This window comes from Arachis ipaensis, chromosome B06 (assembly GCF_000816755.2).
Source record: "Arachis ipaensis cultivar K30076 chromosome B06, Araip1.1, whole genome shotgun sequence".
Taxonomy (NCBI): domain Eukaryota; kingdom Viridiplantae; phylum Streptophyta; class Magnoliopsida; order Fabales; family Fabaceae; genus Arachis; species Arachis ipaensis.
In genome coordinates, this window is record NC_029790.2 from 16,120,784 (window position 1) to 16,138,371 (window position 17,588).

A 17,588-nucleotide genomic window follows, 5' to 3' on the forward strand; every position below is an offset into this window, starting at 1 on the left:
AATAAATTCGTCATATTTCTTTTTTTTTTTTTTGGTAAAAAGAGGGGCATAAGCCCAAAAGCAAAATACAGAACAAGGTTTAACTACAGAAGTACAAAGCGGGGCATTTGAACCCCTTTGGCATCATCATTCAGTTTGGAGACAAGTTCCTCAGGCGGCACATCCACAAATTGAAATCTTTGCTCACAATCAAGACTACGTTTAGCTAATTAATCTGCACATGTGTTAGCTTTTCTATATATGTGTTTGAATTTAACTTGCCAAGGCTTCAATTTCATTTTCTCTATGTTTCTGATTAAAGCATTGTGACATTTGCAGGAAGGTCTGGACTTGGATATGCTCTTGAAGGAGATCTCGGAGTCTGTTTCCACTATCACACGGCGCATTCCCATCTGCCACGCCATATTAAGTCCATGAAGAATTTTCCATAGTTCAGCTTCATCGATGCTACATTGCCCCAAATTCACCATGAATCCCCCTATCCACTCTCCAAGGTATGTTCTGATTAATCCTCCACACCCCGTATTTCTTTTTGTATTTTGTTGTGCACCATCTATATTAAGTTTAACCCAATCTTTGGGAGGAGGTTCCCATTTAATTTGAATTTGAGTTCTGGTTTGTTTGTGCTGTATGAGCTTTTTCTTGTTGAATGCTTCTTTACTGTTTACAATATAGTCCCTGATGAGTGACACTGCATTGTTGGGTCTAGAGAAAGGGGGAGAGAAAAACTCTTTGCACCTCCATTTCCATATCCACCAGCAGGTGGTTAGAAATTCTTCTATCCAACTAATATTATTGGATTTTCCCAAATTATTTTTCAGATTTAAGCTTATCCAATCCTCAAATTGGATTCCAAAAAAAGAGGGGTAGAGTTGGGGTTTAAGATTTGTACCCAAATAGAAGCTGTTTTGGGACAATCCCTTAGAGCATGTAATATAGTTTCAGAGTGATGTTGACAGTTTTTACATCTTGGGTCAGTTCTCATCAGATTGGCGGCTCTGTTTGCAGAGAGTAGTCTGCCATGTGCGAGTTGCCAAGCAAAGACTTTGATTCTTTCTTGTCCTGGCCATTTCCATATTATTTCCCATATATCATTTTTCTCTTCTCTATTTTGATTCAGTACTTTGTATGCTGTAGATACAGTAAACTCCCCATCTGTGGTATAGCTCCATTTGATAGTGTCCATCTCTGCTTCTCTAACAGGGGCTGGGATGGCTCTTATTTTATCTATCACTTCCTTCGCTAGAAAATGGGACATAGTCTCTAAATCCCATTCTCCTTCACTCTTTGTATAGGCTGACACCTTCAAGTTTAGTTGCTCTTGTGGAGGATCTTGAGTAGCTATATTCAATAACGGGCCTATTCCGGTAACCCAGTTGTCTCTCCAAAATAAAACTTTTTCTCCATTTCCAATTAGCCAAGTTGTGTTTTCCTTAAATTTTTTCCAAAGCTTGGATAATTCTTTCCAAAATGGCAAATCTGACCTTCTGCAATTGATTCCTTCCTTTAAGTCTTGATTTCGCCCATAGAGTTGTTGAAAGACTTGGGAGCATAGGGTTTCTGGTTCAAATATCATCTTCCAGATCACTTTAAGAAGAAATGCATCATTAACTGTGCTGAGTTTCCTGAAACCGAGGCCTCCGGCCTTCTTTGGAAGGCAGATTGTCTCCCAATTGATGTGATGCACTTTTTTTTTATCATCCATCTCCCCCCATATAAACCTGCGCTGTGCTTTTTCTATTTCACTGCATACTCCTTTAGGAATTCTTGTGTGTTGCATTTCGTAGTTGGCCATCGGAGCAATAGCAGTTTTAGCAAGGGTTATCCTACCTGCTAGACTTAAGCATTGTCTCTTCCACCCACTTAATTTATTCTTCACCCTTTGTAGGATGGAACTGAACTTCTCCTTTCCTTTCCTCTGATTGGTGAAATTAGCTCCTAGGTATCTCCCTAGGCAATGTTGTTCTTGATAGTTACATAAATCAATAATGACTTTTTTTTTCTCTTGTGGGACATTTTTTGAGAAGAATATGTACGTTTTAGCTTCACTAACCTTTAAACCCGATGCTTAACAAAATTGCTTCAAGACCTCACAAACAATCATAATTTGCTCTTCATTTGCTTCGGCAAAAATGAGTAGATCATCTGCAAATAGTAGATGTGAAATGGCCGGTCCCAACTGTCCCACCTTTATAGGCCTCCATTGTTGGTTTTCCACGCTGCTCTCTATTATTTGTGATAGTTTATCCATAGCTATCACAAATAAATAGGGAGAAATAGGATCCCCTTGCCTTAAACCTCTAGATGGGGAAAAATCCTCCGTTTTTCCTCCATTCCACAAAAGGTTATATGAGACTGAGGTCACACATTCCATTATAAGATTCACCATATTCTAATTGAGACCAAACTCAAGGAGGCATGATTTGAGATAGCTCCACCTTAGGCGATCATAGGCTTTTTCAAAGTCAAACTTGATTGCCATGAATCCTCTTCTTCCTCTTATTTTCTTCATTATATGGACCATCTCCTTTGCAATTAAGATATTATCTTGAATTTTTCTTCCAGGTATAAAACTTGATTGGCAAGGTGATAGTCTTTGTGCTAGAAGCGGTTTCAGCCTTTCCACTATAATCTTAGTAACTCCCTTGTAATTGACATTGCACAGTGCTATAGGGCGAAATTGAGAGATAAATTCGGGAGCTTGAACCTTTGGAATGAGAGTTATTAGAGTTTGATTATAGTGTTTTATAAGGCTTGGATTCTCCCAAATCTGATGCACAAATCTAATGCAGTTTTCCTGTATAATATCCCAGTTTTCTTTATAAAAAAGAGCCGGAAATCCGTCATATCCTGGGGCTTTTAGAGACCCAATGGAAAAGAACGCCTTTTTTATTTCCTCCTTACTAGGCCTTTCATACATACGGGTTTTCTGGCTAATCTCCATCTCCTGGTACAAGCTTCTTCTGTAGTTGCTATCTGGATTTCTTTCTTACTCATCATAGAGCCGTTTAAAAAAATTGACTGCAAGATGCTCCAGTTCTTTTTGATCTTCCTCCCATGTACCATCTTCTCTTCTCAGCTTTAGGACCCTATTTTTCCGCCTTCGAATTATAGTTCTCGTATGGTAATATTTAGTATTACGATCTCCCTCCACAATCCAATTTTCTCTTGATTTTTGTAACCACAACACTTCTTCTCTTTCCATGATCTCCTCTAACTCTTTATTCAGCTGCTTCTCGAGATCCTCCAAGAACCGATTTCTTCCATAGCTTGGGCTCCTTTGGATTCCTTCAATTCTTCTCAACAATTCTCTTTTTCATTTATGGATATTATCAAAAATATCTTTATTCCATCTCATCAGCACATTGGTGAGGGAAAATAAGGATGAGTGAAAATCAGTGTTCCCATTCCAATTCTCCTTGACGCAACCTTTGAATTCTGGGTGTAAATTCCACATAGCCTCAAAACGAAAAGGCATTTGTCTGTTGTTGATGAGCTCTGGTTCTAGATTAATAAGCAAGGGGTGGTGATCCGAGTTAGATCTCACTAGAACCTCCACCTTTGCATTTGGGTACCTCGTTCTCCATTCTACATTAGACAATGCTCTGTCCAATCTTTTAAAGACTCTATCAAGTCCCTCCCATTGCGGACCCTTCCAGGTGAATTTGGTACCTATGTAACCCAAATCAATAAGATTACATCTTTGGATCCAATCAGCAAATTTTCTGCACGCATTGACATCAACTTTGGCGCCGCCTTTCTTTTCCATAGGGTCAGCTATCTCATTGAAGTCCCCTACCATCATCCATTCCCCCCTAATCTCATTCGCCATTAATTGGAGTTCATCCCATAGTCTCTTTCGCTCTGGCTCTTGCGGGCTAGCATAGACAGTGGTTAAGAGCCAACTGCCTCTATTACTTTCCTTAACTTCCATATGCACGTATTGACTTTTCGATTTTATTATATTGATCCTTAGGTCAGAATCATTCCATAGAATCCAAATCCCACCACTAAAGCCTGATGCTTCCTCAATATGATGAAAATTCATACCAAAACTTCTAATAATATTAATTGCTTTATTACCACTACACCTTGTTTCCAACAACACCACTATATCTGCCTTAGTTTGTTTACAAAGTTCTCTTAGAGTGCGACAAAACTTTCTACTTGCCGCTCCTCTACAATTCCATGATAAGACTATCATTTGAAAGGAAGAATGAAAGACAAATACCTCAGTAAATTGCCTTGTTCTGCTCCCCCTGAAGAGGTACTTCATTCTCTATCATGTTATGATTCTCTATGTTCATGTGAACATCTTCACATTGCATGTTGCAAGCAATTGCATCCTCATGGCAATCTGTTTTCTCTTGGATTTCCTGCTCCTTTTCAAGCTCCATAGCCGCTTCTAGCATGATCTCTGTTTCAATAGAATGAAGGTCAGGTGGCTTGGGGTCAGGAGGGTGGTTTATCTCTTCTTCCATAGGTGTTGATATGGCGAGAAAAGAATCTTGTATGAAGGTATCTTGTATATCTACTTGGGTGTTGCTTTGAGTGCATGTCCAATTTTCAGGATGGTGGCTATGTTGGTTTTTGACTATTTTTGTTTCAGAAGAGGCTATGTTATTTGGCTTGTTTGGTACTGGGTTAAAAGGGCTAGGTAGAGGTCCTGGGTTTGAACTGATAGGTTCATGAATTTTCTGGGTTGTTATTGGCTCATCTGAATTAGAGTTAAAGGTCTTTTTTGGTTTTGGGTTAGTTGGGTTAGGTTGGTCTCCAGGTCTTGGACTTGCTGGTTTAGAAGTTTGAGCATGATTCTGTGTTTTATGGGTCCTGTTGGAGGTGATCAGTTTATTCTCTTTGTTTAATGCCTCTGTTTCAACTTGAATTTGCTTTGATGGAATATTCTGTTGACTGTTACTTCCTTCTAGTTCCACCTCGTCCTCCTGTGTTCTTAGCACTGCGCACCTGGTACCACTACCCCAGCCTTTTCCATTCGCTCCTTTTTCCATTCCTCCACTACCCCCTGTAGTATTGTCTCCTTTTGCCCCTTTTCTGCCACGTGTGGATCTCTGGACCAACATCCAAGGTCCATATGCTTCATTCCTTTCTTCAATAACCTGCTTACCCTTATCTTTTTTTGAAATATCCGGATTACCCTCCCCTACTCTGTCCACAGTGGTTGTCTTCTCTATTCCCTCTACACCCTCTTTTTCTTTCTCTGTCACCCTCACCTCTATTCCTTCTGAATTTTCTAGTATTGTCTTCGGGCAATTAGACTTCTCATGCCCTACTACCCCACAACTGAAACAAATGTTGTGGATTCCTTCATATTCCACCTTATATTTAACTCCATTAATGGCATATTGAGAGATTAGGGGGGCTGTTAGATCCAATTCCACACAAAGTCTGGCAAATTTTCCTCTACTTTTATCTGCAGTGTTTGTATCAACTTTCAAGGTGCGTCCAATCACGTCTCCTATTTTTTCAGCATGTTCTCTTCATAATATTCAATAGCCAAACCTGGGAGTCTAATCCAAGCTGCGATTTTGTCTATGGTGGCTTCAAGAGGATTGAAATCTGGTTGCCAAAAACGGATGGATAGATAGTGGTTTAGAATTTTCCAAGGACCCTCTGTAAGAGGAAAATCAAGATCCTCCTGAGAATAAAACTTGACAATGAAAAAGTCATTGCCTAAATCAATGACCTCAATGTTGCCCATTTTTCCCCACATAGCCTCCAGTCTTCTAGTAAGGGCCAGTAAGGATATACGCCTCCCAAGAAGTTTAACAATAAGAGTATCCCACCATGGGTATCTAAGTTCCTTCATGGCTGCTTCGTTAATCTTGAAATTGAAGATACCTTCAATTTTCTCTACTGTAATTTCTGGAATTTGGCTTCCTTCCATATTTACCTCTGATTCCCTCGAACTCCTGCGGTCCTCATCCTCTTCCATTAGCTCCTTCCCAGAAGAAGAGATGTGGCTCACTTTTTCTGTATCCATCGAAACTCTACCTTTTTTGACGGTGTCGCTGAAGGATCGTTTGGGGTTGGTGGTGAAATTGCCTTCCTCTTCCTTTTCTAGCATCCACTCCTCCTCTCTAGGGGTAAGGTGAGGACTAGAGTCCCCAGTAAAAGCATGCCCTTCCAAATCAGTTCGGACCTTTTTTCCCGGATTGTGTGACCGGGAATGTCCTCCTCGGACATAGCCGCCTCTCATGAGGTCGGAATCAGCTGGTTCACGATTGGAAAAGAAACAGAAGGAAACGATTGTGAACACTCTAGAAACTCGTGATTTGTCATATTTCTTTATTCCATTGTTTCACTACCATAGCAAATTGAGCCCCACTAGTTTTTCCTAGTCATTCCAAAAATTAAAAAATTCCAACAAAACTAGGCCCAACTTCATCTCACACTAATTAACTACCGTTCCAAAAAAAAAAACTATCGTTAATATAATTAGTAATTACAGAAGCTAACAACATTTTCATATCACATTATGTTAGCAGTAGACTCAAACATGAGAGGAAATCAATAGTACAACATGTCATATCTGCCCCTCAACTCATACACTTGTCACAAACTGTTAACAACCACGCTATATCTACACATGTAGAAAGCACAGCACCTTCTACACCAATGACTTCGCCTTAATATATATATATATATATGGTCATGGATTAATATTTTAATATCAATGTTTAGAACAAAACATTCTAAATGGGTGTCCCACATCTAAAGTGGCCCATTTCGGTAAGATACATACATTAGCCACTATATATCAAAAAAAGAAATCATTTGTAGCTCATTCACTGTTTCTTGCTCAAATAATTTTCTAAAGAATATATTTAGGAATAAATTATTTTCGTGTTGGTATTTATATTTCTTAAGAATATATTATAAGTGTAAAACTATTCTAAAATGTTTTCAATAATTTCAACTCATGAAAATTATTCAACAACCAATCAAACATGTTCTACATATAAGTATTTAAATTCATAAACTTTCACCAAATTTTCAATTAAAACATGATCTTTATACTATAGAAAATTGTACTTTGTGCATAATTATCAACAGAAAATTGTGCTTCTTAATTTAAGTTGAATAACTTTTAAAATTTATACGCTTCAAACAAAATAGAATTCCCTAAACAAGAGAGAGACTACAGTACAGACGCCAGACGCAGTTGAGAGTTGAGAAACACCAACTCTAACTAGCCAACCCTGCATTTTTTCTTTGAATCCTCAGATGAGAAGCAGCAGCAGAATACTTGTAAAACTCCTCAAACGACATTCACACACTGCCACGTCATCATCACGATTCTCCGCTCCCCCTCCCCACGAAGTTGTCGAACCCTTCTACGACTTCTCAGACGTCATCGTTTCAGCCTCCCGTGACCCTCCTTCCCTATCCCCATGGCTCCCCCAAATCCTCTCCCTCCTCGACAAATACCCTTCCATGGAATCCAACCTCACCTTCTTCTGCAACAAATTCCTCATCACACTCTCCACCAACTTCGTCTCCCTCACCAACCAACCCCACCTCTCCACGCACTTCTTCCACTGGGCTCACTCTCAACCTAACTATTCCCACTCCCTCCATTCCTACGTCTCTCTCATCGAAACCCTCTCCTTTTCTTCATCATTTGATTTTACTATTTTTCAGAACATTCTAGAAGAATTTAAGTACTAAAAGTTTAAATTAACTGCTGCCACCGTTAACTCCTTGCTCAGGAGCTTTGCCGCGTTTCGCATGGTGGAGGAGCTGTTGTGGATGTGGCGGAAGATGAAGGAGGATGGCCTTGAGCAGAGTTTGTATAATTTCAATTCGTTGATAAACGGATTGGTTAATGCCGGTATGGTAGAATCGGTGGTTAGGATTTTCGAGGCGATGAGGGAGGTTAATGTGAGACCGGATTCGGTTAGTTACAATACGGTTATTAAAGGGTATTGTAAGGTTGGAAAAACTAGGAAGGCCTTGGAGATGATTAGGGAGATGGAGGTTGGGGATGATGGTGGTAATGTGGGGCCAGATAAGGTTAGTTACATGATGGCTATGCAGGCGTGTTATGGCGAAGGGGAAGTGGATTGTTGTGTGAGGCTTTACCATGAGATGAAGGAGAAGGGGTTGGTGGTTCCTCTATATGCTTAGAGTTTGGTGGTGTGTGGGCTTTGCAGGCAAAGCAAGGTTGTTAAGGGTCTCAATGTGTTTGACGAGATAAGAAGGGATAGTTGCGGAGCCAATATGGCGGTGTACACGGCGTTGATCGATGGTTATGCAAAGACTGGAAATGTTGACGGGGAGACGATGTTGTTTGAGAGGATGAGACATGAGTGGATTAAACCAAATGAAGTTACTTATGGGGCGATTGTTAATGGTTTGTGTAAGGGTGGGAGAATGGAGGAAGCTTTGGGTTATTTAGAGTTTTGTAAAGAGAATGGTGTCGTGGTGAATGCGGTATTTTACTCGAGTTTGATTGATGGCCTTGGGAAGGCTGAGAGAGTTGATGAAGCTGAGAAGTTGTTTTATTAGATGGTTGAAAAGGGGTGCCCCTGGATTCTTATTGCTTTAATGCACTTATCGATGGATGGTGTAAATGTGGGAGGATTGATGAAGTATGGCACTGTTTAAACAGATGGAGGAGGAAGGTTGTGAGCAGACTGTGTATACGTATACCATTCTTATCAGTGAGCTTTTTAAAGTGCACAGGAATGAAAAGGCATTGAAATTATGGGACATGACGATAAATAAGGGCATAACACCAAATGTTGCTTGCTTTATGGCTCTTTCAATCGGACTCTGTCTTGCGGGCAAGGTAGCGAGAGCTTGTAAGATCTTGGATGAGTTGACACCCCTGGAGATTGTTCTTGAAACAGCTTATGAAAACATGATTAACGTGTTATGCAAAGCCGGCCAGGTGAAGGAAGCCTGCAAGTTAGCCAACAGGATTGTGGACAGAGGTAAAGAAAGTCTTGGAAAAGTTAGAACATTGATGATCAATGGTTGAGGAAGGCTGGTAATGCAGATTTGGCTATAAGGCTGATACATAGTAAGATTGGTAGTGGGTATGACCGGATGCGTAGTGTTAAAAAGAGAGTGAAGTTCCAAACCTTTATTGACAATTGACTCTGTTTTTCGCCAGGTATTGCACCTTCGAAATTGACAAAGGTAAAATCTTGTATATATATCGAAGTATAGCCATGCCTGGCTGTTGTGTTGTTAGTAAATTTAACCGTTTGTTGATACCGAAAACTATTATTAGTTGACTGAGTTGAGATGGTTAAATTCAGGATCTAATATTTCATATTCAACCGAGGCAATTCATGTAACATGAGTCTTGGTTACATATCTTCATGTACAAGAATCTTGGTTAGTAACTTTACAAGATTAGAATGTCGATAGTTGTGGCGACCGGCAACCTATTTGTCACCACTGCTGCAGGTTTTGCTGCATCATATTTATTGTATTATACAGAATCAAGTTTTGTGGAATGCGGATGCTTTTTCCGGTAGCATTCTTTGCCTGTATTTTTCCATCTAAATGCATTGATAACATGTACACTAAATCATTGGCCACTATATACCAAAAAAAGAAATCATTTGTAGCTCTTTCACTGTTTCTTGCTCAAATAATTTTCTAAAGAATATATTTAGGAATAAGTTATTTTCGTGTTGGCATTTATATTTTTTAAGAATATATTATAAGTGTAAAACTATTCTAAAATGCCTTCAATAATTTCAACTCATGAAAATTATTCAACAACCAATCGAACATGTTCTACATATAAGCATTTAAATCCATAAAATTTCACCAAATTTTCAATTAAAACATGATCCTTATACTATAGAAAATTGTACTTTGTGCATAATTATCAACAGAAAATTGTACTTCCTAATTTAAGTTGAATCACTTTTAAAATTAATACGCTCCAAACAAAATAGAATTTCCTAAATAAGAGAAAGACTACAGTACAGACGCAGTTGAGAGTTGAGAAACATCAACTCTAACTAGCCAACCCTGCATTTCTTCTTTGAATCCCCAGATAAGAAGCAATAACAGAATACTTGTAAAGCTCCTCAAACGACATTCACACACTGCCACGTCATCATCGCGATTCTCCACTCTCCCTCCCCACGAATCGTTTCAATCTCCCGTGACCCTCCTTCCCCATCCCCATGGATCCCCCAAATCCTCTCCCGCCTCGACAATTCCCCTACCAAAGAATCCAACCTCACCTCCTTCTGCAACAAATTCCTCATCACTCTCTCCCCCAACTTCGTCTCCCTCACCAACCAACCCCACGTCGCCACACATGTCTTCCACTGGGCTTACTCTCAACCTAACTATTCTCACTCCCTCCATTCCTACGTCTCTCTCATCGAAACCCTCTCATTTTCTTCATCGTTTGATTCTACTATTTTTTAGAACATTCTAGAAGAATTCAAGTACCGAAAGTTTAAATTAACTGCTGCCACCAGTAACTCCTTGCTCAGGAGCTTTGCCGCGGTTGGCATGGTGGAGGAGCTGTTGTGGATGTGGCGGAAGATGAAGAAGGATGGCCTTGAGCCGAGTTTGTATAATTTCAATTCATTGATGAACGGATTGGTTAACGTCGGTATGGTGGAATCAACGGTTAGGGTTTTCGAGGCGATGAAGGTGGTTAATGTGAGACCGGATTTGGTTATTTATAATACAGTTATTAAAGGATATTGTAAGGTTGGGAAAACTAGGAAGGCCTTGGAGATGATTAGGGAGATGGAGGATGGAGATGATGGTGGTAATGTGGGGCCAGATAAGGTTAGTTACATGACGATTATGCAAGCGTGTTATGGCGAAGGGGATGTGGATTGTTTTGTGAGGCTTTACCACGAGATGAAGGAGAAGGGGTTGGTGGTTCCTCCACATGCTTAATGTTTGGTTGTGTGTGGGCTTTGCAGGAAAGGGAAGGTTGTAGAGGGTCTCAATGTGTTTGAAGAGATGAGAAGGGATAGTTGCAGAGCTAATAAGGCGGTGTACACGGTGTTGATCGATGGTTATGCGAAGACTGGGAATGTTGACGGGGCGATGAGGTTTTTTGAGAGGATGAGACAGGAGGGGATTAAACCAGATGAAGTTACTTATAGGGCGATTGTTAATGGTTTATGTAAGGGTGGGAGAGTGGAGGAAGCTTTGGGTTATTTAGAGTTTTGTAAAGAGAATGGTGTCGTGGTGAATGCAATGTTTTACTCGAGTTTGATTGATGGCCATGGGAAGGCTGGGATAGTTGATGAAGCCGAGAAGTTATTTTATGAGATGGTTGATAAGGGGTACACCTGGATTCTTATTGCTATAATGCACTTATCAATGGCTGGTGTAAATGTGGGAGGATTGATGAAGCATTGGCATTGTTTAAACGGATGGAGGAGGAAGGTTGCAAGCAGACAGTGTATATGTATACCATTCTTATCAGTGAGCTTTTTAAAATACACAGGAATAAAGATGCATTGAAATTATGGGACATGATGATAGATAAGGGCATAACACCAAATGTTGCTTGCTTTAGGGCTCTTTCAATCGGACTCTGTCTTTCAGGCAAGGTAGCGAGAGCTTGTAAGATCTTGGATGAGCTGACACCCCTGGGAATTTTTCTTGAAATAGCTTATGAAGACATGATTAACGTCTTATGCAAAGCCGGCCGGGTGAAGGAAGCATGCAAGTTAGCCGACGGGATTGTGGACAGAGGTAGAGAAAGTCCTTGAAAAGTTAGAACATTGATGATCAATGCGTTGAGGAAGGCTGGTAATGCAGATTTGGCTATAAGGCTTATACATAGCAAGATTGGTATTGGGTATGACCGGATGCGTAGTGTTAAAAAGAGAGTGAAGTTCCAAACCCTTATTGACAACTGACTCTGTTTTTCGCCAGGTATTGCACCTTCAAAATTGACAAAGGTCAAAGCTTGTATATGTATGGAAGTATAGCCATGCCTGGTTGTTGTGTTGTTAGTGAACTTAACCGTTTGTTGGTATCGAAAATTATTATTAATTGACTGGGTTGAGATGGTTAAAAACTTGCTTCCTGATTTTGTTCTCTAGGAAGCAAGTTTTCAACCATAGAACAAAATCAGGAAAGAAGTTTTTAACCATCTCAACCCAGTCAATTAATAATAGTTTCCGGTATAAACAAACGGTTAAGCTCACTAACAACACAACAACTAGGCATGGCTATACTTCCATACATATACAAGCTTTGACCTTTGTCAATTTTAAAGGTGCAATATATGGCGAAAAACAGAGTCAGCTGTCAATAAGGGTTTGGAACTTCACTCTCTTTTTAAGACTATGCATCCAGTCATGCTCAATACCGATCTTGCTATACATAAGCCTTATAGCCAAATCTGCATTACCAGCCTTCCTCAACGCATTGATAATCAATGTTCTAACTTTTCCAGAAATTTCTCTACCTTTGTCCACAATTCCGTCGGCTAACTTGCAGGCTTCCTTCACCTAACTGGCTTTGCACAACACGTTAATCATATCTTCATAAGCTGTTTTAAGAATAATCCCCATGGGTGCCAACTCATCCAAGATCTTACAAGCTCTCGTTACCTTGTCCGAAAAACAGAGTCCCATTGAAAGAGCCCTAAAGCAAGCAACATTTGGTGTTATGCACTTATCTATCATCATGTCCCATAAATTTAATGCCTCTTCATTCCTGTGCACTTTAAAAAGCTCACTGATAAGTATTATATATGTATACACAGTCTGCTCGCAACCTTCCTCCTCCATCCATTTAAACAGTGCCAATGCTTCATCAATCATCTAACCTTTACACCATCCATCGATAAGTGCATTATAGCAATAAGAATCCGTGGGCACCCCTTATCAACCTTCTCATAAAACAACTTCTCGACTTCATCAACTCTCCCAGCCTACCCAAGGCCATCAATCAAACTCGAGTAAAATACCGCATTCACCATGACACCATTCTCTTTACAAAACTCTAAATAACCCAAAGCTTCCTCCACTCTCCCACCCTTACACAAACCATTAACAATCGCCCCATAAGTAACTTCATCCAGTTTAATCCCCTCCTGTCTCATCCTCTCAAACAATCTCATCGTCCCATCAACATTTCCAGTCTTCTCATAACCATAAATCAACGCCGTGTACACTGCCTTATTGGCTCTGCAACTATCCCTTCTCATCTCTTCAAACACATTGAGACCCTCAACAACCTTCCCTTGCCTGCAAAGCCCACACACCACCAAACTATAAGCATGTGGAGGAACCACCAACCCCTTCTCATTCATCTCATGGTAAAGGCTCACACAACAATCCACGTCCCCTTCGCCATAACACGCCTGCATAACCGTCATGTAACTAACCTTATCCGGCCCCACATTACGACCATCATCCCCAGCCTCCATCTCCCTAATCATCTCCAAGGCCTTCCTAGTTTTTCCAACCTTACAATACCCTTTAATAACCGTATTGTAACTAAATGAATCTGGTCTCACATTAACCTCCCTCATCGCCTCGAAAACCTTAACCGCCGATTCCACCATATCGGCATTAATCAATCCGTTCATCAACGAATTGAAATTATACAAACTCGGCTCAAGGCCATCCTACTTCATCTTCTGTTACATCCACAACAGCTCCTCCACCATGCCAACCACGGCAAAGCTCATGAGCAAGGAGTTGACGGTGACCGCAGTTAATTTAAACTTCTGGCATTTGAATTCTTCTAGAATGTTCTGAAAAACAGTGAAATCGAACGACGAAGAAAAGGAGAGGGTTTCGATAAGAGAGACGTAGGAATGGAGGAAGTGGGAATAGTTAGGTTGAGAGTGAGCCCAGTGGAAGAAACGCGTGGCGAGGTGGGCTTGGTTGGTGAGGGAGCGGACGGTGTGGGAGACGCAGTTGGGGGAGAGAGTGATGAGGAATTTGTTGCAGAAGGAGGTGAGGTTGGATTCCATGGAAGGGGAATCGTCGAGGAGGGAGAGGATTTGGGGAGCCATGGGGATGGGGATGGAGGGTCACAGGAGACTGAAACGACGACGTCTGAGAAGTCGTAGAAGGGTTCGAGGACTTCGTAGGGAGGGGGAGTGGAGAATCGTGATAATGACATGGCAATGTGTGAATGTCGTTTGAGGAGCTTTCCAAGTATTCTGCTGCTGCTTCTCATCTGGAGATTCAAAGAAGAAACGCAGGATTGGCTAGTTAGAGTTGGTGTTTCTCAACTCTCAACTGCGTCTGGCGTCTGTACTGTATTCTCTCTCTTGTTTAGGGAATTCTATTTTGTTTGGAGCATATCAATATTTTCAAGGCTGCCAATTTGAAGCTTTAGCTCCTTAACCAATTTTTTCTCACCATAGATTTCAATATGATTTAAGATAATATTTAATTATATATTCAAATTATTTATAACCAATAAAATTGATTGAGTAATTAACTCACTCATTTACTTAAATAAGTGTCGAAAACTCAAATATTTTTTTATTTATATAATTTAGATCCGGAACGAATTATTAGTCTTTGATCCCGAATTTTGGGGATAATGTGAAAAAAATTCAAATTATCTACAATACATGTATGTTGCTTAATGATAATTGCATGATTTAATTTCTTCTTAATGCTTGGCATTTTACTTACATCAAAATGAATTAAAAACTACCAAATACTAATTAGGTTTTAGAGTATTATCACTTTTACCATTGGCCACTTGACCTTTAATTTCTTACAATAACTATATATGGTGCAATCATATCGTCTATATGACTATATATTATATATATGTAACAGATTCCATAGAGCAGAATACCAAGATCTTTGCTAAATCGTTTTTTAGTTATTAAGGTACCATCATATTTCAATATTTAACTATACTACGTGTACATTAAATCAGTCATTAAAATTAGTTACTAGTATATAATAAATACATATTAAAAATAAATTAAATCACGCATATATTTATATCCAAATATATTGGTAGCTAATTTTAGTAGTTGATTTTGATGTATAAATTTTTTTTTCAATATTGTCCTCTAATATAATATGACCATAATAATAGCACTGAGAATTTTTTATTCCTATTGCAATAAACTTCTTCTTTGATAGTTGATGATTAATATCTAATATACTGACTAGCTAATAGTGGGTTTAATTATTAAAAATCTTATTAATAAAAAACCCACCATGTTACAAAGCTTGAAATCAAAGTACGACTAAGAATACTGAGTGTACAGCCAAAAACAGATTCTCCGATTAAATTTGAATTTCATTTGAGCTATATAGAAAGGAGTGGCTTCAAAGAAATCTAGCTATGCTACACCATTTGCAAATAAAGAAAGAACCATATTCCTTAGCTTTAATTTCATCTAAAATAAATAATAAAAAATGTAATAAATAAAATGGGGATTGATGTATTGACTATTGAGAATGAATTAAGACCTCAACAACTAACGAACGTCAACATTATGCAATCTCCAAGATCATCATCCCCTCTCTAATTGATGCATGGCAATTGGTAAAGCCATGCGTTCATCCCATCAAACCTTTTTTTATTATTATTTATTTCTTTTATTAATTCCTTCTTTTCAAGATGGAAAAGTATATAGAACTAAAAAAACTAGCTAAAAAATAAACAAAACCACATTAATCTTAATTAATTTAATTTTATTTAATTTTTAATATTTGTTATTAATTGCCGTGCTAAATGAAATCATTCTTTGACTATTATGTTTCAAAAACTCAAAAACCACTCCTGAAATTACGGAGCATAAAATCAAACTTGATTCAAATTTCCTCTTCCCTTTGGTCAAGCCCGACTCAAACTTCCTCTTCCCTTTGGTGGCGCAATGCATGGTTCTCTCTAGATATCATTGACGGCGCTATCCCCAGCATCTTTCTCCACTATCCCTGACCCTCCCTTCGGATCAACCTCCACTTCTAATATCTCCAGCACCATCCTCTTCATCTCCCTACACATCTTCGTCACTTCCACTAGTTCCTTCGACCAGAAGTAATTACAGAGACTGCACATGGCTTCACCTGTTCAAGGCCAAGATACTCCTCCTATCCAACAGTAGCCGGTTTATAATCCCAATCAACAACCTGACCCAATTAACCACCGTCCTACCCTGCAACCAGTTCAACAAAGTTTGGCTCAACAACCTTTCGCACACATGCCTATGTCTTCTATCACCGACATCTGCGTTTTGGGATATTAGGTGTCGTTTTGATGATTAAAGAAATTGCAAACTACATACTTGATCTTAGCTAAAAGGAGTCCTTGAACAATTACAGGAATATAAAAAAACATTTATTTAATATGAAAAAAAAATATCCTAATACTTAACAAAAGAAATATCCAGTTATATTTTAACAAAAATAATTAAATATCTATAAAATTTTAAAAAAAATTATGAAATTCTTAAAGAAATAGAGACATTTATATTTGTAATACAAAAAAATTCGAAAAATATATAAAAGAACACCTATTTAGTATGAAAAAAAAACATTCTGATACTTACCAAAAAAACATCTATATATATTAACTCGCAGAAATTTTGAATTTATCCCAAAATATTTGGCTGATTTTTGGCTAATATCCTTTTGGGTATGGCTAATATCCTTTTGGGCATTGCTCTTTCAAGATTAATTGGAGAACCTTTCAAAATGGGTTCAAAAAGAATGTGGTCCACCATTGAATTGGCTAACTATATGATCCATCAACTGTGGATACCTTACCTTATTAAAAAATTTAATTTTTTCCCCTTAATTTATATTGTATCAATCCATTTATTTCCTTGGTAGCAATCAAACGCTACTACTCTCTCCCGCCGCATATGCACTTCATTCTATCTATTTTTTCTCGTTGGTTATTCTCTAATTGAATAGACACAAGAATAAGAATCATTCAAGAGAAATTCTCAAGTTATCTGAGAATAAAATTAATTATTTGTTTTATTTCATTTATTATCTATGTCTATTGTGTTTCATAGAAGTGTGTTCGTGGATGTGTCTAATAATTAATATATTTTAAATACATATATAAAGAGACACATCCAGAAAATATATCTATAAAGACACTTTTATTAAACACAACTATAAAAAAGATATTTTTATTAGACACATCTACGAACACACTTTCATAAACATAATTATAAATAAGAATTGGAAGAAGTTGGCAGATATGCTGTTGGTAACGTAGCAAAACCGATAAATATATGATATTTAGGGTTCTAATAAATTATGGTTACGGCTATAAAATGTGGTTGCAATTATGATTGTTCCATTGTGATGTGTATTTCTGCAATAATGTTTTTTCTCCATCATTTAATTAAAAACAAAAAAAATCGCCAGATTTTATTTTATGTAGTATTTATTAATTATTATTATAATAATTAAAAATTACCAAATAAAATAAATTTTGACTATTTTTAACTAATTTTTTTTATTATCAAATATTTTTAAATTAAAAATTGGTCAATTGCAATCTATTATTTTAATCATTATTGTGATCATAATTTTGAAAATTAAATCGAATTGGTCAGTTGAATGAGGATTAATCATAAATAACGGCCATCGAACTAGTTTGATTTATGC

The 17,588-nt window shown here is 38.2% G+C and overlaps 2 protein-coding genes and 2 pseudogenes across 2 annotated transcripts in view; 3 read left to right on the plus strand and 1 right to left on the minus strand.

The window, feature by feature from the left end:
- Nucleotides 1–17,588, plus strand: part of LOC107645778 (myb-related protein Myb4-like) — a 50,035-nt gene that overhangs the window by 23,682 nt on the left and 8,765 nt on the right. The window lies entirely within an intron of this gene.
- On the plus strand, nt 7,127–9,123 carry LOC110263197 (annotated as a pseudogene).
- Nucleotides 9,390–11,995, plus strand: LOC107646199 (annotated as a pseudogene).
- Nucleotides 12,837–13,615, minus strand: LOC110263198 (pentatricopeptide repeat-containing protein At1g03560, mitochondrial-like). Its single transcript, XM_021104120.1, has one exon. It carries the CDS (start codon nt 13,565–13,567, stop codon nt 12,908–12,910), a length of 660 nt encoding a protein of 219 aa, XP_020959779.1. The 5' UTR covers nt 13,568–13,615; the 3' UTR covers nt 12,837–12,907.